The sequence below is a fragment of the Macaca nemestrina genome, chromosome 1 (assembly GCF_043159975.1).
Source record: "Macaca nemestrina isolate mMacNem1 chromosome 1, mMacNem.hap1, whole genome shotgun sequence".
Taxonomy (NCBI): Eukaryota; Metazoa; Chordata; class Mammalia; order Primates; family Cercopithecidae; genus Macaca; species Macaca nemestrina.
In genome coordinates, this window is record NC_092125.1 from 176623369 (window position 1) to 176646701 (window position 23333).

Consider the following 23333-nt stretch of genomic DNA (forward strand, 5'->3'; position numbering starts at 1 on the left):
TGCAGCTTTTCGGAGCATGGCATATGCACAGCTGTGCAATTAGACCAGGTCCATTTCCACTCTTCCACCTCAGCCAGGAGAGACAGCAATAAGCAGGGGAGGACATGAAGTCAGCTTTCTAGAGACTTCTTGAGACCTGATGGATAGAAGGGATCTGCCTTACTTGGTGCTGACTCAAGGAAGGGGAAGGTCCCCAGACAAAGTGGGGAGCACCCTATGGGATGAGAGCAAACTGCTGTGAGTTGTGAGAATAATGAGACACCTGGTGAGTTAGAAAGTATGTGTTCTGTTTTTCAAATAGTCTTTAAATGTATTTACTACTTTTACAACAAGTTAAAAAATATATATAGATATAGTAGCAGTATTGCAGGTGAGTTACAAATGGATGGAGCCCAGCAATCTTACCTTATTTCCATGGCATGAGGCATTCCATGTGGCCAGGCCACTGTATTTGCAAATAGCCAAAGGTAGTTTAATTCTGTTTTTCACATACATGGGAGCCTTAAAGGGTTTTGTGGTTTTCTTTAACTACGTATTTGAAATCTGTGGCTTTATCTTTCTTGCCTTTATTCTTATAAATGGCAAATAGAGTTGTTTGAATATTTTAGAATACCAATCTTCTTGCATTTTTTTCCATAATTACTTTTAATTACATACTGTTAGAAGCAAATTCTTGCCACCAAATATAAACTGCTTTTATTCAAAGTAAATTAAAAATGCATACTCTGTTCTAAAATAGTTATGGTTATTACTCATGAGCTAAGGGATCATTATGAACTTTTAGAAGCAATAGAGGTTGGTGACCCTTGGATCTAACTTACAGTTTAGACTGCAGGTTGCCTAGAAATGTATTCAATTGTGAAGTTTCCCAGTCTAATCTTGAAAAAGGGATAGTAATGAAGACTAGTTTTCCTTACCTAAAATAGATATTAAAGTATCCATGGGACTAGTATAATAGCACATGCCATTTTAAATAAGGGTAAGAGTTTTCCACCACCCTTCTATGCTTGAGTTTTGTGTTCAGAGTGCCCATGCTTTGTCCTCATTGTTTTGTCTGTAAAGACTGTGCTGGGAAAAATGATGGCCCAAATTTGCAGGCATGTTCATTTCAAAAATCCTCACCAGGTGCCCTCTATGTGCCAGGTCCCATGTAGGTGCTTGGGATGTGCGAGTCAACACAACAGACAGAGAGTCTACCTTTTACTGGGAAGATAGGAAATAACAAAAAAATAAATACTTTTCAATAATATATTTAAAAATGAGAAGTGATAGGGACAAAAGAAAATGCAGACCAGAGCATAGGGGCTTTTGAGTGCAGGCAGAGGGCAGGTAAAAGTGGAGCCCCTGTGGTCACAAGGGGCTTTTTGCCTAGGTGAAGTGTGACAGGACTAGCAGGGGCAGAAAAGTCTCAAGTAGACATCAGAGTTCAGGGTACTCCAGGCAGAGGAATGACTTGGTCCCCCAAGTCTCCATTCCCTTCTCTATAAATGAGAAGATGGGCCTAGATGTAATTTTATATCTCTTCCAGCCCTAACATTTGATTAAAACCACCCTGTGGACCTGCCTGGGTGTATTAGTCCATTCTCACGCTGCTGATAAAGACATACCTGACACTGGGTAGTTTACAAAGGAAAGAGTTTTAATGGACTCACCATTCCACATGGCTGGGGAGGCCTCACAATCATGGTGGAAGCCAAGGGAGGAGCAAAGGAATGTCTTACATGGTGGGAGACAAGAGGGATTGTGTTCAGGGGAACTCCCCTTTATAAAACCATCAGATCTCATGAGACTTATTCACTACCATGAGAACAGTGTGGGGAAAACCACCCCCATGATTCATTTATCTCCACCTAGGGGAGACGCATGGGGATTATTACAATTCAAGGTGAGATTTGGGTGGGGACACAGCCAAACCATATCACCGTGCCAGTCACAGCACTGCTCTGGGCCCTCTCCCAAACCTGTACCAGATTACGGACTTGGAAGACCTGGGTTTTAGTCTTGCTGCTTAACCAGCCACATTGGAAGCTGTGGACAAGCCACTTCCACATATCCAGATTTCCTTTCTTTAGCTGTTAAAATTTTGATAGACTACCTCCAAGATTTCAACTTTTAGAACACGAGTCTAAAATTAATTTCAATTTGCATGTTTTTGCTTTCTGACTCTAGTTAATAAAACAAAACTGGCTTCAGTTGGTATTAAACTATGTGCCCGATTTCTCCCTTAACTGGACATAAACATTTCTGCAGCTGTTGAATCCCAATCTCCTTGTCACTAGTTGTCCAGCCAGTGATAAGGAGATAGAGAAGTGAACTGGAGTATGTGATACAATGGATAGACTGGCTCCTGGGGGCTTTTGAATCTGATGGGCCAGGTTTGAATCCTGATTCAGCCATTTATTTCTAAGCTTTAGACTCCTGGGCAAATTACTTCACCTACCAGAGTCAGAGTTTCTTCATCTTTATAATTGAGTGTAAAATAATACTTACTTTGCAACAATATCATGAGAATTAAATGAATCACTACATTAACTGCAGCTGCAGAAGCTGTATCACTACACACTGAAAACTGCTGGCACATCATCGATATTTAGTGTAGAATATACTGTATCATTATGATTATTCTGATTTCTACAGTGGATGAATATATGTCCTGTTCCACCTATATTTTTTCCTTTTCCTGGAAATTAGTGCCTGTAATAAAGTTTAGGTCTTCAACCTCTTGACTGCTCATAGCAGACAGCAGGAGAATGGGTGGCCTGGAGAATGTACTATGTATGAATACAGGCTCTGCTGCTAGCCAACTGCATCATACTCAGATAAATACCTTCTGAACCTCAGGAAACTTATCCCATTTTAATGTGGATGATCATAATTCTACCTCATAGAGTTTTTCTAAGGATTGCATGAGTAAATGCAGGTTGTAAAATATGTACAGCAGTTCCTGGCAGTGCTTCCATCAGTAAGCACTCAACAGATGTTTGCTACATGGTTCTTCGGGAGCCTTGGATCTGCTATTCATACAGTGTGTAGCTGCATCAAATCTTCCCCTCATGGAGTTGCAATTTCTCCTCTACAAATTAAAGAGATAGCAATCACACTCACCCCAGAGGCTTGTGGAAAGGATCAACTTCACAAAAATGTCAGCTCCACAGGGTGAGAATGTTTTTGGGTTTTTTTGATGACTGTTTTGTTCTTTGTTTTGTCTCCACATACTAAAGCAGTGATTGGCACCTAGTAGAGGTAGTTTTGAATGAATGAATCCATCAAGTGAGATACTGTGGATAAGAGATACCATACAAGTTCTGCATAGATGTTGGAGGAGTTCCTTCATTTTTAGTGCTTTTCTTATATTTCAGTCTGCCTTTTTTTTTCTTTTTTCACATAATGGGGGTATCCCCAGGTGTCAGCATCTGGCTATAAATCACAATTTTCAACACTTTTTAAAAACCTAACTGTAAGGCAGCAAGGCAGGTGTTCCCTTTCACTCCACAGCAAGATTTATGATTGCTCTGAACTTCATGGCATAAACAGATGCTCCTTGGCACCTCCTGCCTCCACTACTGGACATTAATAGTAAACAGTTAACAAGCTGTTAAGTGGCTGCAGTGGCAACCCCCACGTGGCTCCCTGTGTCCAGTGCCACCACTGTCCTGCTGCTGGTGTGTCCTTTCGCTCATGCACAAGATCATGTGGCCAGACAGCCTTAACTCACCGGCCAAGGAGAGCCGGGCTGCAGGGACCCCCTAGGAAAAGTGAGTGGGACCTGCAAGCTCCTAAGCATGATACCCAATTACCCTGTGCTACCTTTTTTTCTTTTGAATATTGTACTTTGGTCTGGAGCAGATGGCATGAAGCCAGAGAGACATGCTAATAGCTCTCTCCAGAAAAGTGTGCACAGCCCATCTGTTAGCTCCTTGTGGAAAAAAAAAACAAAAGATGGGAGGGGAAAAAAACCTGCCACCAACAGTAGAATCATCAGAGATCACAGCATTTATGCATTGTGGGTTTAATTAGACACCGGGAAAAATGCAGTGAGCGTATTGACTAGGACTTGTTCATCTTTATGTAGGGCCTTTCTCCCGTCCCAAACCATGCTAGGCAGAGTGGAGAGAGAGAGAGAATAAAGAGTTCCTGCCAACAGGTGGTTTCTAGTCTCATCAGGGAAGATAGAATAACCAGGCAATTACAATGCAGTGTGACAAATGTCATGATACAGGTGAGCACAGAGGACTGTGCAAGCCCAGAGAAGGACCAGTGGAGCTGACAGGAGCAAGAAGCCATCCAGCAGAGGTGATAGTGAGCCGAGTCTCCAAGAGCAAATCAGGGTTAGACATGCACAGAAGCAGCGGGATGGCTTTCCAGGCAGATGGGCCAGCAGAGACAAGAGACAGCACGTTGGGTTTTGTTTGCAACTGCTGAAGGGCAAGGTGCAGTGAGGATATGAATTGAAGATAGTGATGAAGAGGTGGAAGGGGCTGACCTCCAAGGACGCATAGCCAAGCTAAGACATGTGAGCCTTATACTAAAGACAGTGAAGTACCATATATGCATTTTAAAACAATCATTCCTGGCAACGAGGAGGGTGGAATAAAAGCAAAGCCAAAAATAGGCTTGATGTCAAGAGAGTGAAAACATCCCCTCATTCACCAAAATGGGCAGCAGGTCTTGGGTGATTGAATCCGTGGGTACTTCTCCACCTGCAGACCCAGCACCCCCTTCTTACTACAAATATTTACAATACCTCCTTTCATACCTTGAAATGAATTTCATAGATAAGGTAGTCTAGCTACATAATTTTTCAAAATGAATATAATTCTCTAATATAAGGCAGAAAGGAAAGAGAATTTGTAAGAAAAATGTATGTATTTAAATAAGGAAATACTCAGGCATGAGCACACTAGAAGGCATAACAGTCAGATGTATACACCTATAAGTAGAATCACTATCGAAAGCCACAGCTGTAAGTCCAGACTGATACAGAAGTGTCATGTGGCTATACCACCATGAGAAGCGTTTCTGTCAGGGATGTCAGGGACTGCCATTTTCCAAAATAGTCAACACCTTTTGACAGTGTTCCAAACCAAAAATACAGTCTTCCCTCCCGTGCACAGTTGTTGAATTCCTGGAAAATTAAATGCATTAAAATCAAGTGCAAAGATAACTTTGAATTCCCGTGTAATTCAAAGTCGATTCTGGGTGCAAATGATCATAAACAGGATGTGGAATAATGCTTTGTCGTACGCATTGGTCTCACACATAATGAGATGTCTACTGTCAATGCTTGGGTCTCCTAAATGCCAGTAGTGTAACCCCCTCCACTTGTGACAACCAAAACACGTCCCACCAATTTTCTAGCCACCCCTAGGGGGCAGTAGTACTCCCACTGAGAACCACTGGGCCATATCAAAGTAAATCGGAAAACAAGACAGAGTTGCAGGATTCTTCATCTGTTGGTAGATTTAAGTCACTACATTATCATGCCATGGGTGAGGCAAGCTAAGCAAGCTTCACGTTTGAAGTTTCAGCTCCAGGGCCTCTTCATCCCTCTTGCTTCAGTGCAGTTGGACAAAGTAGTCTTATAAGATATTCTCCATTTTTTTTGTTGACATCCTTGTCTCATTCCGCAGAAGTATTTAACACTGCGAGATTAATCAGCAAGAAGCACAGGTGTCCTATTGGTGCCTTTCTGGAGCCTCCTGTTAGGGAAGCATGGCATGAGAGGAAACGGGCACCTTGCAAGGAAAATCACCAGGCCTTGAATGTTGGCTCTAGCCTGTATCAGTCAGTTGAAGGCAGGTATATCTGTGACTGGAGTATGGAGTGAGACACCCTGCGTTCCATCTCTCTGGGCTCACAAGAGTCAGTGAGATGACTCATGATGTCATCAATGCCATAACGCCCACCCATTGTCCCTTTGGAAGTTGCTAGGATACTCTGCCTCCATTCCTCTTTTTTTCCTGGTCTCATTACACTGCATCGGTATCTTCCTACTGACAGCCATGGAAAGGCTTGTTTTGAGAGGCCCAGGCAAAGCTGGCTTCTCTATTCTCTGCTCTGCCCAGCCTGGGAACTTGTCTCTCAGGCTGAACTGCACATAGAGGTGGCCATTGTGCCCCCTGAGAAGGGTGGGGACCCCTGGAAGCACATGTGAATTTCCTGCAGGCCTGCAGTATCCAAATACAATCAAATAGTAGGCAAGGTCTGTTAACTGCAAAGATCGGAAATTGGTCTTGGCCATCTGGGTGAGGCAGTGTGTGGCACAAAGGAAGGAACCCTGGCTTTGGGGGAACAGACAACCTCAGTTTGATCCTGCTCCTACCTCATGCAACCTGTATGACCCTGAGCAAGTTGCTTTTCCTTGAGCACCAATTTCTTTATCCCTAAAATAGAGATAATAATACCTACCCTGCCGGAATTTCGTGAAGACGCAAAACACATACTAGTGTATCTGGCATGTTGTAGGCATTTAATAAGTGGAGCTTGTTGCTGTTACTGCTATGTTACTATTATTATTGTAACAAGTGTCACTTGTGCTCCTGTTAAAATGTATATGTCTTACCTAAAAAGAATAATACAGTGAACAATTATCATGGTAATACACATGAGTACAGGCTATGGGGTTTTGCAGTGTGTAACTTATACTGATGTATGAGGTGCCCCTGAGTGGACAATAACCTTCTTTTTTTTTTTTTTTTTTTTTTTTTTTTTGAGACAAGTGTCTCACTCTGTTACCCAAGCTGGAGTGCAGTGGTATAATCACAGCTCAGTGCTGCTTCAAACTTTTGGGCTCAAGTGATCCTCCCGCCTCAGCCTCCTGAGTGCTGAGACAATGGGACTCTGAGCATGTGCCACCATTCCTCACTACTTTTTAAAAATTTTTGGTAGAGATGAGGCCTTGCTGTGTTACTAAGTCTGATCTCAAACTCTGAGCCTCAAGCAATCCTCCCACCTGGACCTCCCAAAGTGTTAGGATTACAAGCATAAGCCACCACATCTGGCCCTATTTTTTTAATTCTCTAAAATTGGAATAATAATAATACAGAAATCATGCATAATACCTCTAGCTGCCATTTATTACATGTCTTTTGTATATCAAGCAATGTAATAAGTAACTCTCTAGCCTCTATCTAATCCAAACCATACTAGTAACTAACATTTACTGAATGTTGATCCTGTGTCCGGTACAATACTCCACATTTTAAATATGTACTCTCAATTAATCTTCAAATCAACCTAGCAAGGTAGAAGGTGTTTATACCCATTTTACAAATAAGGTCATAGAGCCTTAGAGAGATTTAAGAACTACTCCCCAAATTACACAGTTAAGAGGTGGCTGTTTGAATTTTAACCTAGGTCTCTAAAACTCCAACATTCAGATTATTACTCACTTTGCACACTGCCTCAGGCCTGCGAAGGACGGTATTATAACCTGGTTTTACAACAAAGAGTCAGACTCTTAAAGAGCTTACGCAATTGAGAGGGTCCTAAGTGCAGCAGGAAGAGGAGGCAAGGAGAAAACCCAGGACGGCCTGCCTTCCGTCCTTCTGCCCTGTCCCTGAGACACACAGCTTCTGAGGCTATGAGACTTTAGAAACTTCTAACAACTACAGAAATGTGATTATTAGCATTCTAGTTTTTGCTTACAGATCATCTCCTCAGAGAGGCTTTCCCTGACCACTTCTCTAGGATATAGGCTCCAAGACAGCAAGGACTTTTGTCTTGTTCATCTTGGCATCCCCAGTCCCTGGCACACAGTCTGGCACTTAGTTGGTGCTTGATATATTTCTGTCAATTACCTGAGTCCATGCATCCTTCTTTCCCAGGACACCTGACTCTTCTTTTTCATTCTCCCAGGTTACGTTGCAATGGGCGCTGTCCTCCCGTCCTTCTGGGGCCAGCAGCCCCTCGTCCAACAGCAGATGGTCATGGGTGCCCAGCCACCAGTCGCTCAGGTGATGCCGGGGGCTCAGCCCATCGCATGGGGCCAGCCGGGTCTCTTCCCTGCCACTCAGCAGCCCTGGCCAACTGTGGCCGGGCAGTTTCCGCCAGCCGCCTTCATGCCCACACAAACTGTTATGCCTTTGCCAGCTGCCATGTTCCAAGGTCCCCTCACCCCCCTTGCCACCGTCCCAGGCACGAGTGACTCCACCAGGTCAAGTCCACAGACCGACAAGCCCAGGCAGAAAATGGGGAAAGAAACGTTTAAGGATTTCCAGATGGCCCAGCCTCCACCCGTGCCCTCCCGCAAACCCGACCAGCCCTCCCTCACCTGTACCTCAGAGGCCTTCTCCAGTTACTTCAACAAAGTCGGGGTGGCACAGGATACAGACGACTGTGATGACTTTGACATCTCCCAGTTGAATTTGACCCCTGTGACTTCTACCACACCATCGACCAACTCACGTGAGTGCCCCTCACTTAAGACATAAAACCCAATGAGAGCCATAACTTATGTCTGGAGGTAGGGTTTCAGGGGTCAGATAACTCATCTCGCTTGCATTAATCAGGCTTCTTTGTTTATATTACTATTACTACTATTGCTACTATTACTACTACTATTACTACTAAGAGCTACAAATTTAGGTACCACTGATAACATACAAACCTTCTTCATATGTTCCATGTTTATTTTTAGACTTATAATAATGCTTAATGACAAATTTTGTTAGACCTGTTTGATGGATAATGAAAGTGAGGCTCAAGGTTGAAGACAATAGACAAAGTGGTATTGAACTGAATGTAAGCCTAGTATTTTTCCACCGTATTACTCTGCCTCTTAAGATTTTGTTAGTTTACTCATGCATTCGTTCATTTATTCATGTATAGCCAGCTTATGACACATAGATTTTGGTGTGGTTTCTTGAAATAAAAGTGAATGCAAACTTTAAAAATTTGGGGAACAAGTTTTAAACATTAGAATATAAAATAAGGATCAAGAGAAAACTTAGGGCAGAGATACAGCAGCCGTAAGGTCTTAAATAGCTTTTATAGCTGAAGCCTCATTTTGGCTTAAAGCTTCTGGTAGTTAAAGAGAACAAAAAGATGGTGCTGCAGAAAGTACTGGACTGGAAACCTGGAGATCAGATTTATTACTGACCAGTTTTGTACCTTTGGGCAAGGCACTTTATTTCTATGAGCCTCGGTTTCCTCATCTGTATGAGGGATGGGTTATTAAAAGGATTCAATGGTATATATACTCAAACATTATAGACCTCCCAGAATTTGAAGTATCTTTTATCCTCAGTATTAACACATGTTAAGTGGTTTTGTGCAGTGCTGGACCCCAGTTCTAGTGTTGACTCCTCTACCACAAGCTGTGTCTTTGGGCAAGCGTGTGACTTCTCTGAGACTCAGTTTTATCATTGGTAAAATAAGTGAATTGACTTGGATGAGCAGTGTGCATCCTTCTAGTTCCAGCTTTCAGTGAGTCTCCTCCAGCCCACATTTTTTCTGCAAACATCTGGAAAACAGTGACTGTGCAGCCAAATCAGAATCCAGATACACTTGAGCATGTGTACGCTTGTTTGACATAATTCAGGGAAGGTGTTCTGGTGACTCAGCCTGTGCCTTGACACCTGATAAGAGGAAAGAAAAGGTTCATGCTACAGTGAGTTTGGTGGTTTCATTACTGTCACAGGTGATATGGATCACTGCATGGCCAGTACTGCGAACTGTCAAAAAAACCCCACAATGTTAATACAATTAGATTGTGTCATTTCAGCCAGGTTCAGAATGCTATTCTGAAAAAGAATGCCCTCGGTGTGTATAAACAACCCACTTGCACTCAGGCCATATGATCTACATAGTGGCGGCATCTCTATTTACACAGACTCACAGGGTTTCAATGAGGAATAATGAATAAAAAACGAAATGTTAAAGAAATGACAGCCATGCATAAATAAGCAAGCATCTTTTTAAAAACAGACATCTCTCTTTCAATGGACTTATGTGCCAGCTACAAATGAAAGAGGAGAGTTTAAGTTCTTTGAGGGCAGGAACTGTCTCCATTACTCCTATACTTCTCATAATGCTAGCTTAGTGCCTGGCACATGAGAGGCATTTGGGAAAGGTTATAGAGAATGAAATAAACTAAATGGAGATCACTTAGCTACTGTTGTGTTTTAGAGCATTGTTGGCAACCTTGGCACTATTGATATGTTGGACCAGATAATTCTTTGTTTCAGAGGCTGTCCCATTATAGGATGTTTAGCAGCCCTGGCCTCTAATCACTCTATGAGAGAAACATATATCCCCTTCCTCTAGTGTCGAGAAAAATGACTCCAAGCATTGCCAAATGTACCCTAGGGATGAAATTGCCCCAGACTGAGAACCACTGCTTTAGAGTATTAGAAGCATCCTATGAAGCCTTCTAAAAATTAAGACACCTACGTAAATAAACTCCTGTTTATGCTTTCCATTTATTTCATTAGGTAAGTCTGAGCAGTAATCCTGCCAGAACTGGCAACTCAGCGTGTGTTCTCAACCTTTCGTAAGCAAAAATCCACTTCAAATACAATTCAGGATCTAATTAAACTAATATTTATTAAACATCTACTACCCTTCAGGGTGTTTGCATATAGCTTTAAACCCACTTTCAATATAGTTTGTTCCATAGTCATCTCCTGAAACAACACAGATTTCACTGCAAATTTTTTTTTCAAAAACTTACTGTTTTATTTTGAATGAAATTGGAAAAACCAGTCATTATCTCCTCTGACCCATCAGTATCCCCTTAAGAATGTTTTGGGTAGAGGATTGGTTGGATCAAAAGGGAACCTCCAATAAAAACAGAAAAGCACAGTTGGACTGGATACTGTCAGACAGAGCTCTGTTAAATGCCAGTGCTGCTATTTGATAGCTGTGTTAACCCTCAGCAAGTCAAGTCACCTCACCTCTCTGAGCTGCAATTTCTCCATCTGGGAAACAAAAAAGTTACAGTAACAGCTTGCAGGTATTTGTATTAGGGTGTATAATGGATGGGAAGTGCCTAGCACAGTGTCCAACTCATTGGCACATTATAAATAATAAATGAGGAAATAGCATCATTTTTCTAACTATACAGTCATCAGAGTAAAAAGTATGCACTAAGTTTTACAATCATCATTCACTGTCAGATTCTAAGTTCTATGACATTATGAAAATTCAGCTACTAAATCAAGGCGTGCCACCCACTCACTTGGGTCTTAGCCAGTGACTGGTATTTTCAGTGACAAATTAGAAATTATTAAAAGAAGAGTGGTATCAAATGACGTATTTGTTCTACACCTCTGAAACAAATGAGAGGAGATGTGGGTGGGTCAGTCCAGAAAATGCATATCCTTTGTCCTTAGAGAATCAAGTACCAGCTGTTAAGTTGCCATCAGCTACATCCATTTTCCCAGATCACTGAGACACTTACTGTTTATTCAACGTGTGTTTATTGAATACCTACTATGTGCCAGGATTCAGAATCTGGTTCTACCAGTTGCCACGAGCAAATTAGCAACCTTCACTTTCCTTACCTGTCAAATTAGGATAACCTCTACCTCAAAGAGGTTTTATGAGGATTAGAGATATTGTCTGTAAAATTTCTAACAGCGTTTGACACATGAAAGGCCCTCAGTAAGTGCCCTCTGATGAAACACAGAAAGAAGAAAGCAAACCATAGCCCAGTAGATCTCAGCTTGATCGTGCATCAGAATAACCTTTAGCAGGTTGTTCAAACACAGAGTCTCTGATTCAGTAGATTTGGGGTAGGGTCAGAGAATTTCATTTCTAACAAATCCCCAGATGCTACTGTTGCTGCTCGTCCAAGGACCATCCTTTGAGAACCACTGCCTTACCTATCAGGGTGGACGAGCTCCTTCCTGAAGTCAGACGTGTGAGAGGAAAGATCAATACGTACAGAGAAATAATTCAAATATTCAGCTGATTCCACCGGAAATAGGAAGAGGGATCCTAAGAGTTGACTTGAATATAAGCAGATTCCTAAGGTTTCTTTGGGATAAATTGATTGCAGCCAGGCACCTAAGATGTCTGTTTTTCTGTGGTGTCTGTGTAGCTCCAACCCCAGCTCCTAGACAGAGCTCTCCATCCAAATCATCTGCATCCCATGCCAGTGATCCTACCACAGATGACATCTTTGAAGAGGGCTTTGAAAGTCCCAGCAAAAGCGAAGAGCAAGAAGCTGTAAGTGACCAGTTTGTTATTTGTGTTTTTCCTTAAAATTAAGACCTCTGTAACTGAAATGGATAATGCATGAGGAAGCCTACATAGAAAAGAATGCTGGCTCAATCTCATAAGTTCTCAAGGGGTTGCTAAAGGGGCTTTCTTTTGTGTTCAAATGAGTCAGCTGAAAAAGACTGCCTTTTTATTAAATTGTTACTACAAGTCCACATTTGTGGTGTAGCATCCTCTAAATGCCATTGCACCCTCCTTTACAATAACTGATTGTGCTGCATGAAAGTATATCCAGTTGTCTTATATTTTCAATGGTTGAAAAAAGAAAAAAAAAAAGTATTATCTTCTTGTGTTCTAGCCTGATGGATCACAGGCCTCATCCAACAGTGATCCATTTGGTGAGCCCAGTGGGGAGCCCAGTGGTGATAATATAAGTCCACAGGCCGGTAGCTAGATAGCGCAGGTCTGGGTAGGTATCTGTCCTTTTTATCTCCTTTACCCTTAAGCTATCTGCTTTCCCTTTTGGTTGTTCTTCACTTCTGAAGCCACATCCTCAATGTTTGCACCATGTCTCCTTGCCTGAGCTGTATTGCTGATGTTTGCACCATCGCTTCTTCCCTGAACTGTATTCCTGATGTTTGCACTATTTCTCCTTGCCTGAGCCATATTACCAGTGTCTGCACCATGTCCCTTTGCCTGGTGTCTACGTTCTACTTTGCCTTTTCTCATGGATGCATGACCTTTGACATACTCTGGGAGGTAGGGGTAGGGGTGAGAAGTGGGAACTGATCATATTATTTTATTAATAATATGTTCTGCGTAGGTGGTGGTGATAGAGTGAGGCATGGTCCATGCTACTTAGCATGGATTTAGTTTCTGAAAGCATCAACATTTTGAGATGGACACATTCTGCCCACCCTGATAATTTCTCAGTGAGCCATGGTCCAGATGCTTTAATCTTTTAAGCAAAATGTCACTGCATTTGCCTACACTCTGCAGATCTAAAGAGGTCACCAGACACACAGAGAAGCCAGACTAAGAAGCAAAAACAAGCAGTGCTTGAAATAAGATTGATCAAGATGTAAGATCAGAGGCAGCCCTTTTTGTCTAGCCAGAAAGGACCCTGTACCCTGCACCCTTTCTGATGTGAAATTCAAAGCCCAGAGATGTGTACTACTCACTTCTGAGGCTGAGCTGTTTGCACCTGTGCTGCAGCACGTGGATTGCCACCAAATCACTTCAGATTCCATCAGCAGCTACTTTGAAAGAGATGTACTTACATTTACTAGAAGTGGTTTTTGGCACTTGAATTTCAATACATCTGATTTGATCGAAAGAAAGAGGAGCTGATGAAGCAAACCTTCTTAGGAGACAGAAGTATACCTTGTTACCCAGACATGATTTCTAAGGTCACTTCTTGACAAATGTGTTCAATTTTCAGATACTTTCTTAGTTTTCTATAAACACACAGGACTGCAAGGCCATTCCCAAAGGGCTCCTTTTTTAAGTTCTGAACAGCATGGTCAAAACCATTAAAATGGTAAACAGTTTTCACCACTCATAAATGGATTCTGAGGCTACTTCACAATTAGTCTTAGTCCACACGTAAGTTAGACAGTTACTGAAAGCTAATATGGTATTCTGAAAGTGTATTTTGTTAATAGATATTATGATTAAAGAACCTAACACACTGTATAGTTTGCCACATTTTATATCAGTGCAATAGCATATAATTATATGTCATGCCATGCAAAACCACGTAAGATTCACTTAGAAGTTCACTCTTGCAAAGCTACTTTGGGAGTTGGTATATTGAAATCAAAGTCAATGTTTCAGGAAAAAGTTGGGGACTATAGGCAGACTTCTTGGGATGATTCCCTACGAGGTTTTTTACCCCCTGCCTAAGTTGTATTTCACATGCTCAACCTTGCCTTGAAAAATTTGGTGAATGAACTAGAGGTGACAAGAGCCATTCATCAGGATAACAGCAAACATCATCCTAAAATTGAAGTTCTTCTAGAAAACAAAGATGACTTACACCATTTGCAGATCAATGTATCAAACCCTCATCTTTATGAACCTGTTCAGCTTGAGACAATCCTACAGGCCAAACTGTTTCATGGGGCTTTGGTCTGTTCCACATTTAATGCTCTGTCCAGCACCTCAAGCCACAGCTGAGCTGTAAGTGGACATAGCAGTAGTGTGGGAAGAACTCAGGATTTGGACTTGAGTTTAAATCCTAACTCAGCTACTTAATAGTGGGAAATCTTGGGCAAGAACCAAAATTTATTTTGAGTCTTGGTTTCTTCATCTGCTAGAAGGGGCTTATATTCTCCATAATGGTAACTGAGATGGTTTATGTTGAGTATCTAGCATGGAGACAGACACCGAGTACTTAGCTTAAAATAAAAATCTAGGTTCTAGAACAACATTGTTTGAGTTCAGCGTCTGGCTCCACCACTTCCTGGCTATGTGACACTGCTGAGATTTGATAATCATTTTCTATTTTATTTTCTTCATTTGAAAAATAAGGATAAAAATAGTGTCCACCTCATAGGGTTATTGTGTGAACTAAATAAAGTGATGTATGTGAAGCTTTTAGCACTGTGTATAGCACACAGAAAGCACCTGATAGATGCTAGCTGCCATCATCATCACCATCACCATCATCATTATCATCATCACATATATCCAATTAATGCAGTCTCCCCACTCTCTTGGATTTTATACATTTAGCCTTTATGTATAAGGCCATTGGTTGAGAGGTTTTGCTTTGTACTTTATCTTCAGATAATTAATTTTCAATATGTGTCACAACAGCTTTGGAAGGGAAAAAAAAAAAAAAAAAGCCTGCTGCTTAGCTCTCTGGCTTGTCCCATCCCATAATCCAGAATGACCCTGGTTTGGGCCTCACACAGCTCACTGCCAAAAAATGAGCTGTCTTAGAATCACATGCAAGTCAAAATAAGTACCTCCCAGCTCCAGAGGAGGACTGGACTGTAATCTTCAGTGAAGTAATTTTCTCCCTTTGAAAGCTTAGCCTGGCCACTTCACAGTTATTGAGATTCAAGTGCCAACGGGCAGATGCCAGCTTTGCAGACATAGCCACTATGACACACATGAGGGACGTCTGGGAGAAGCATTCTGGGTCCCTCCATCGACAGCAGCACAAGCCACATTTGATCTTTCCATCTCCATCCCATTCTCCCATCCACCCAGCTGAAAATTTACAGATTGCAATTTCTTAGTGCCTTTCCAAACATTTGGAGAAGAGAGACCATGCAGGGTTAGTTATGTCCATGGCTTTATTTTTTTCCCCTCTGCTTTCATATGGTTGGAAAGCAAGAGTCCTGTCCCTCTTATCACCCTTGCAACCATTATCACCAACCGGTTTTTATTAGAAATACCCGCACAGTTCTGAGTAAGTAGGGATGACATCTGTTGATAAGCTAACGCCATATCACACCATAGTAAAAGGAAACAGACGGACTCAATCCCCACAGGTGGAAGCTTCAGGGCCAATCTCAAACAGCAGTTCTGTTTTAGCAATAAAGGAAAATATCTTCAATTACTTCACTTTTTTCCCCTACCCTCCCATCTGGGAGAATCACGTGTCTTTGAAAGACTGGGTCAACAAGGGCAAAAAGAACCAAAATAATATTATAATGGCTGGTATGGGAATGGCAGGTAATTTATACTTCACTGATGTGTTGCTGGAGCAATTTTAAGGGCAAAATGTTAGCTTTTGAGGAGATGAAAGAAAAATGAAAACATTTATTTGGTTAAATGGCTAAGTAAATAAACTGCCTATCAGACTTTCCCAGCTGTCAAGTCAGAGTAGCATCTGTAACAATGGGGAATTGTTTGGTCTGCCTCCTGTAGTAACGATAGATATTGCCATAAATAATAAGTTGCTGTCATTTTTTAATACTTATCTTCGTAGTGGGAATGCAAGACATATAACATATTACCTGATGGATTTCTAGTGTTCAAGGGAAAGGAAAGCTGAACCTCAGATGCTTTGGGAAGAAGAATCTTAGAGAGAGAGAGAGAGAGAGGAAGAGAGAGAGAAAAAAAAAAAGGAAGGGAGGGAAGGGAAGAAAAGGAAAGAAAGGAAGAAACAAAACACAGAGTCAGGGGCCTTAGGTCTGATTTTTGCTTCCAAAGCAGGTGACCTTAGGTAAGCATATATCCTTTCATATGGATAAACACAGATAATTGCAATAGCTGTCTCCCCAAGCTGTCCAAGAATCAAATAATATCATGAAAATGAAAGTGTTTTATAAGCTTTGAAAGTAAAGTACATGTATTTGGGATTATTATTACCATTTTCTTTTTAAATACAACCAAACAACACACCCTTAAAATAAAGAACCACAGGCCGGGTGCGGTGGCTCAAGCCTGTAATCCCAGCACTTTGGGAGGCCAAGATGGGTGGATCACGAGGTCAGGAGATCGAGACCATCCTAGCTAACATGGTGAAACCCCGTCTCTACCAAAAAATACAAAAAAACTAGCCAGGCGAGGTGGCGGGTGCCTATTGTCCCAGCTACTCGGGAGGCTGAGGCAGGAGAATGGCGTAAACCCGGGAGGCGGAGCTTGCAGTGAGCTGAGATCCGGCCACTGCACTCCAGCCTGGGCAACAGAGCGAGACTCCATCTCAAAAAATAAATAAATAAATAAATAAATAAATAAATAAAAATAAAGAACCACAAAACAACGGAAAATGACCTATTTTATGGACACAGGACTCAATGACAAGTCCAACCTACGTTTTTGGAGGGCACAGTGTCCCACTTCCTCGGACCTTTATGAACATAGAGACTCCCTGTTGAGGTCCTGTAGCTGGAGAGTGATGGCACTGGGTCAGGCAGAAGATGACCAGGGTCTGGCTAAGGGCAGTGTCAGCCAAGACCTCAGGCATAGTGCCAAGAGATAGTTACAAGCTGAAATCAACAGGAGGTTAAGACCGAAGGGACATGGGAGGTGAGGAAGAGGATATAAGGTAGGATGACACCCAGGTTCTTGGCATGGGGATCTACATGGTGCCAGTCACTGTGCTAAGGAACACAAAGCAGCATGTTTGAGCAGAAAGAAGGCAGGTTTACTTTGGGACCAACTGAACTCAAGGTGCCCATGAGACTTCCAAGTAGAAATGCCAGTAGGCTGCTGGATACAACCTCTGGAGGTCAAAAGAGAAATCAAGGCTAGACATGGAGATTTCCATATAGGTTTCGGCCATTGGAGTAGTGAGTGCAAGTAGAATACACTGATCATCTAGCCAGAAGTTGCCAAACTCTCTGTAAATATGTGTGCCTTGTGGGCCATATGGTCTCTATTACAGCTACTCTACCATTGTAGCAGGAAAGCAGCAAAAGACGATGCATAAATGAATGGATGTAGCTATGTCCTAATAAGACTTTATTTACAAACATAGGCAGCTGCCAGAATTGGCTAACAGAATTAGATCAGGCTCACTGTTTCTAGAACCACTGCAGAGGGTAATCATGATGCCTTTCACTTACTACTAATAATAAAAAATATTTTAAAATTACTAGTATCACCTAATTTAATCTTCACAGGAACACTCAGGTATTTTTATTATTCCCATTTCACAAATATTACAGGCAAGATAGAGAGTTTAACAGCTTGCTAAAATCCAGAGAGTCACATGTAGTAGCACCAGGATTTGAATCTAGACCCAGATTAAATAATTCAAACGCACTCAAACAGAATCAGGACACCTGGGTTTTAATAGCATCACATCAATTTAGATGTATGATGTGAGGCAGGTGGCTTCATTTCTGATCTTTGGTTTCCTTTTCTGTAAAACATTCCCCACAGGTCCTTACAGCTCTGACAGTCTAAGACCATCTAACTTGCCCAAAGTTACCCAGCTAGCATGGAACCAATCCCCAAATAAGGTGTTCCAGCAGCATCTCTCCCTCATGCTGTCTCTATTCCCATCTAACAAAGGAGAAGACAGAATCCCTAAAATATGCTGACTTCATTAGGATCCCCAGAGACTAACAGCCCTAGATGCAACCCACTCCCAGTGACCGCGAACTTACTCAGAAAAGGCCTTCCTGCTTATGGTAGATAATTGGTGTCAGCAACTTCAGCGTCCTCATCTGTTTTATAACAAGGCCGAAAAAGATGATGTACATGCATAAAACAGATCATTGATACCCATCATTGTTGTTATTATTGACGGGGAAATAGAATGTTCTTCAGAACATGCACAGTTGCCTCAAAACTCAGGTGGTGCGTCTCTGTATTCACCAAGCAGGTTTCAGCACCCAAGACCCCAGGAACTAGGGCATTCGGCACTGACAATCCCTAAGGGATTATCATCAAATCCATTCGTGTTTTGAAGACTTTTCTACCCTAACAGCTAGACTTTCAGACTCAAAGTGGTCAGAAAGATTTGTTTTTCCTTTTGTTTGAATATAAAGCAAAAAAGACTGCCAGCATTTAAGATACTTCATGTTATATGAGCTGACTTGTAACTTCTCACAGTCCCATAAGGTAGATGTTATTCACTCCTCTTTACAGATGAAGAAACTGGGGTCCAGATAGGTGAGATGCTCGCCTAAGTTCATATAGGAAGTTAGGAGGATTTCTGGGGTCATAGATGTTATTCACTCCTCTTTACAGATGAAGGAACTGAGGGCCAGTCAGGTGAGATGCTCGCCTAAGTTCATATAGGAAGTTAGGAAGATTTCTGGGGTCTTTCTGGCTCCCCAAACCCATGCATTCTTCTTGACCCTACACATGGCTTCAGACAGAACTTTGAGTTATTTTAGCCTTTTTCCACTCTGACTACCAATATCTTTTTCATTTGTCAAGCCAAGGAATGTAAAACTCCCACTGAGCTAGTCCTAAGTGTTAGGGCTAAAAGACCATGAGGCTGAATTTGCTGCCTGGGCAGGGTAATACTGAGGGACTCAAGCTTTGGCTCACCTTCCAGCTTTAGTCTGATCCCCAGCTTGGCTTGGCGCTTTTCTTATCCTAGGCCCCCGGATGGGGCCTAAGTGGGCTCACTCAGCAAGCAGATTGCATGGCACACCGTCGACCTCACATCGGAGACCACCCTTGTCAGCATGCAATGTCTTCGCTCCACTAGTGAGATATCTTGCTTGTGACATACTTTTGTCAAAGGTAGTCAATCTTTCCAAAAACAAATACAAGAAATATTAAATGGGCAGAAAGTAATCAGCACAATTTAGGTAGCTTCCAAGAGCATCTTGTTATAATGTGACCTAGGAAACCATTTGCCCTTATACTTCATGCCAAAGAGCTGGGGCTGGGAGAAGAAAGCAAGGAAACCAGCACAGAAATGGGAGTCCAAACCCTGGGCTGCTCCCTGGCTCTCTACTGTCTCCTGTATGGCTTTGGGAAAGTACCCTTTGTGTCTGGGGCTTCAGTTTCTTCATGCAGAAAAGGAGCTGTGGGCGTGAGGGCCCTTCCAGCTTCAACCTTCTGTGAGAGGGAACACATGCTAGTGGAGAGGATAGTAGGCTTACAAAGACTTGAGTATGTTTACATGAAACTCCAGAAAAAACAAACCTAGTCTATAGCGATCAAAAGCAGATCAGAGCTGGCACTGAGATAGGGAGTTGACTGAGAAGGCATAAGAGAAGTCTTTAGGGTGAAGAAATGCTCTAGAGCTCACATGGGTGTATTTGTCAAATTCATTAAACTGTACATTTAAAATGGGTACATTTCATTGCATGAAAATTACACCTCACTGAAATTGATTTAAAAATAAGACTAGGTGAAATCGTGGAGATGGAAAGTAGATTAGACTAGGGCTGGGGATTTGGGGAATGAATGGGGAGTTATTGCTTAATGGGTACAGAGTTTCTGTTTGGGATGATGAAAGAGTTTTGGAAATGATGCTGATGGTTGCACAACGTTGTGAATGTAATTAATGCTGCCGAATTGTACACTTAAACGTGGTTAAAATGGCAAAGGTTATGTTTATGTTTCACCACAAATAAAAATCTAAAAAACACAAAAAAAAGCAGTATGTCCCAGCTCTGCTGTGTGCTGGCTGAGTAACTGCACAAGTCACCCAACTGCGGGGAGCCTAGGGTTCTTTGCTGTAAAATGAAGACAAGAGGCCGGGCGCGGTGGCTCATGCCTGTAATCCCAGCACTTTGGGAGGCCGAGATGGGTGGATCATGAGGTCAGGAGATCAAGACCATCCTGGCTAACACGGTGAAAGCTCGTCTCTACTAAAAATACAAAAATTAGCCGGTAGTCCCAGCTACACGGGAGGCTGAGGCAGGAGAATGGCATGAACCCGGGAGGCGGAGCTTGCAGTGAGTGGAGATCGCGCCACTGCACTCCAGCCTGGGCGACAGAGTGAGACTCTGTCTCAAAAAAAAAAAAAATGAAGACAGAAGCACTAAAGGCACGGTCCTGGTGTGTAGCTCAAGTAAGATCATGTGACATTGGAAAGACCATATATAGACTGTAAAAGTTTCTGTAGAGATATACCATTATTACTCCAGTCTGTGAGTCCACTTGGCTGCTGTAGTTGAGCACATAATTCATAGATAGTTAAAGGATGTATGGAGGAGTCTGCAAACGGTGGAAATTTCTGTTACCCACAGGGGCCTGCAGCCAGGTTGTTTGCATTAACTCCACATTCATTCTGCACAATTTCCCTGGGCTGATCCAGCACCATTCTTATATTAATAACTGAGAGCTCATCTGCAATTGCACCTATGTGCTATGAAGGAGAGGCCATTTGAAACGAAACCCACAGGTGATTATTAGGCCTAAAACCATTGTCTATAAAGGGAGGTTGAAGCCACACTCCCAGACATAAGGGACCTAATGTTTTTTGGAGTATCTCATATGTTTCAGACTCTGTGCTAGACAATCAACATGAGTTCCCCTTCACAGAGGGGATTTCTAGCCTCATTTTACAGGTGAGGAAACTGGCACCCAAAGACGTTAAGTGCCCTGCACAGAATCCTAGGGCTGCTAAATGCGTGATGGTAAGAAAAAGAACAGCAGCCTCTGACAGTCAGGTGCAGGCCCACCCCCACAGCAAGGTCCTGGCATTCTCCTGCTGAGCATCAACGTTTCACATACCATCAGCCTCAGACAAGGCACCTCAGTGACCGCGATAGGTCAAGACAAAATCAAGACCACCAGGTCATCAGGGCTGAACACAGGCAAAAGAATGAACATTGTCAAAACGGGAAAACTGATGAAACATTTCTCTAGCCTGGTTTCAGCCTTGCTCTGTTCTTCTTGCCTTCCAGATAAATATTGTTAGGATAATCACAGAAATTACCCCCACATTATGACAGCATCCAATTCAGAGAAAAACCCCACTTTGTTGACCATCCCCCAGATCACTCACCTTAAGACCAAATGTTATCATACATTCTTTCTAATACCCTCTTCCAGAGATGCCTCATTGCTCCTCCCTCTGTGGTGAGGAATAACCCAACATGTTCAACTACAGATATGTCCCTGATGGTCTTTGCAGCAGAGCCTTGTCAGGAGAACACTAAGCTAGGCCTGCATGACTTAGTCTCCTTTGCTTCTGCTCTTTTACTGCACCTTTGAGAAAATAGGGTGTTTCACTTACAGAAAGGGTAGAGGGTGGATTTTGCTTTAACTTTTACTGTATGGTTTCCATCTACTTTGTCATCTAAAAATAAAGATATTAATATGTCAGAATCATATTAAAGTTCACAAGTATTTGCCAACTTCCACTAAGAAAAGAACTGTTCATTTACTCATTCATATCTTCATTCTTCATATTGTTAGTGGATGCACCTCCCATGTTCCAAGCTTCATTCAGAATTTGGGATACTGACATGCAAGGCCCAGTGGAGCTCAGTGTAGAACATGCTAGGAGATGCCATAGTAGGAGTGAAGACAGAGATCTGCACAGATTCTGAAGTATCCAGGAGCACAGTGGCTCATGTCACCTGCAGCATCCAGGAAGCCTTGTTATTTCAGTTAGATCTTAAAGTATGAACTTCAGGAACAAAGAAGGCTCCGAAGCCAGAAGGAACTGCCTGAATGAAGTCCCAGAGATGGGAAAATTCCAGCATGGGAGGGTGAACCCCAAGTAGGGTTTGGAAGGTAGGATGTAGGAGAGAGTGGCAGTAGATGAGGGTAGTTGGCAAGGTGGATGTTACGTACAGTCTTGAGGAGTTTGCCTTTTCCTTTGAGTGACAAGGAGCCAGGAGGGCTGTTCCAGGCAGGAGACTGGCATGGACAAATCCATTTCAGAAAGATATCCTGGAGAAGCATAAAGAAAGATTTTTTTTAACATGATTTACGTGACCTGAAGGTAGAGTTTTGATTTATGGTCTAGAAGGGGTATTTATTATCTCTAATGGACTAAGAGACTAATGGGCCTTGTGTGCCCGGCGAAGGCGCTTTGACCTACCCTGTGGGTGATGGGGAGCCTCCGAAGGATTTGAAGCAGGGCAGAGACGTGGACAAATCTGCCAAAAGAAAACAAACAAACGAAACAAAAACATCAACAGCATGTTATGTTAATGTGTGATTCCATTTAGGCTTTTGGAATTTTGAAAATAGTTCCAAGACCCCGTTATGACCTTGCCAGAGGCCAGGTTGGAAATTTCTGAATCAAATGATTCCTTAGCTCCCCTCTAACTCTGACAGTCTAAGATTCCGTAACAAGGAAGGTAGAGCTATTGCCAAAACGTATAATGCATCACAGTGTCAGACTTTGGGATTATCTGCTGCTTGGGGTTTTCCACACCACTGCTCCCCTTCATTAGTGGGGATAATTGAGAGTTGACTGCAGTCGTTACTGCTGTTGTGATGGGTATTTGAAGCTAAATTCCGGCAAGCAGGAGATGTGTGAATATTTATCTCAGCTGCAGAAAGTTAATGCAGTGTGGCATTAATTACCCTGTCTGAGCCTGCTGTCTTCTTCTGTTTTTAGGTGTCATTTTCAGTTGGATAAATTAGTTTCCAAAATTAGAATAGAGCAAATTGTAGGGTGAGATCAAGGCAGCCTGACTTCTTGGGGCATCCAAAAAGAAGAATGGGCTGAGAACGTCTACCCAGGAAACATTAAGATGCGTCCTTGAAGCCCAGCACAAGCAAAAAAAAAAAAAATTTTTTCTCCAGTAGTTGTACTTAACTATTTTTGACTCCACCCA

General features: G+C 42.3%; 1 protein-coding gene across 19 annotated transcripts in view; it reads left to right on the top strand.

The window, feature by feature from the left end:
- The window catches only part of LOC105495139 (DAB adaptor protein 1), a 1257833-nt gene that overhangs the window by 1228932 nt on the left and 5568 nt on the right, over positions 1–23333 (top strand). For 17 of the 19 annotated variants that reach the window (XM_071092472.1, XM_011764369.3, XM_071092482.1 and 14 more), the window contains 3 exons: positions 7858–8406; positions 12044–12171; positions 12521–12631. In XM_071092472.1, coding sequence (XP_070948573.1) covers positions 7858–8406; positions 12044–12171; positions 12521–12616 — 773 coding nt within the window. In that variant the 3' untranslated portion in view covers positions 12617–12631. The remainder of the gene's footprint in view (positions 1–7857; positions 8407–12043; positions 12172–12520; positions 12632–23333) is intronic. The other 2 variants (XM_071092459.1, XM_071092495.1) reach the window with 2 other exon arrangements.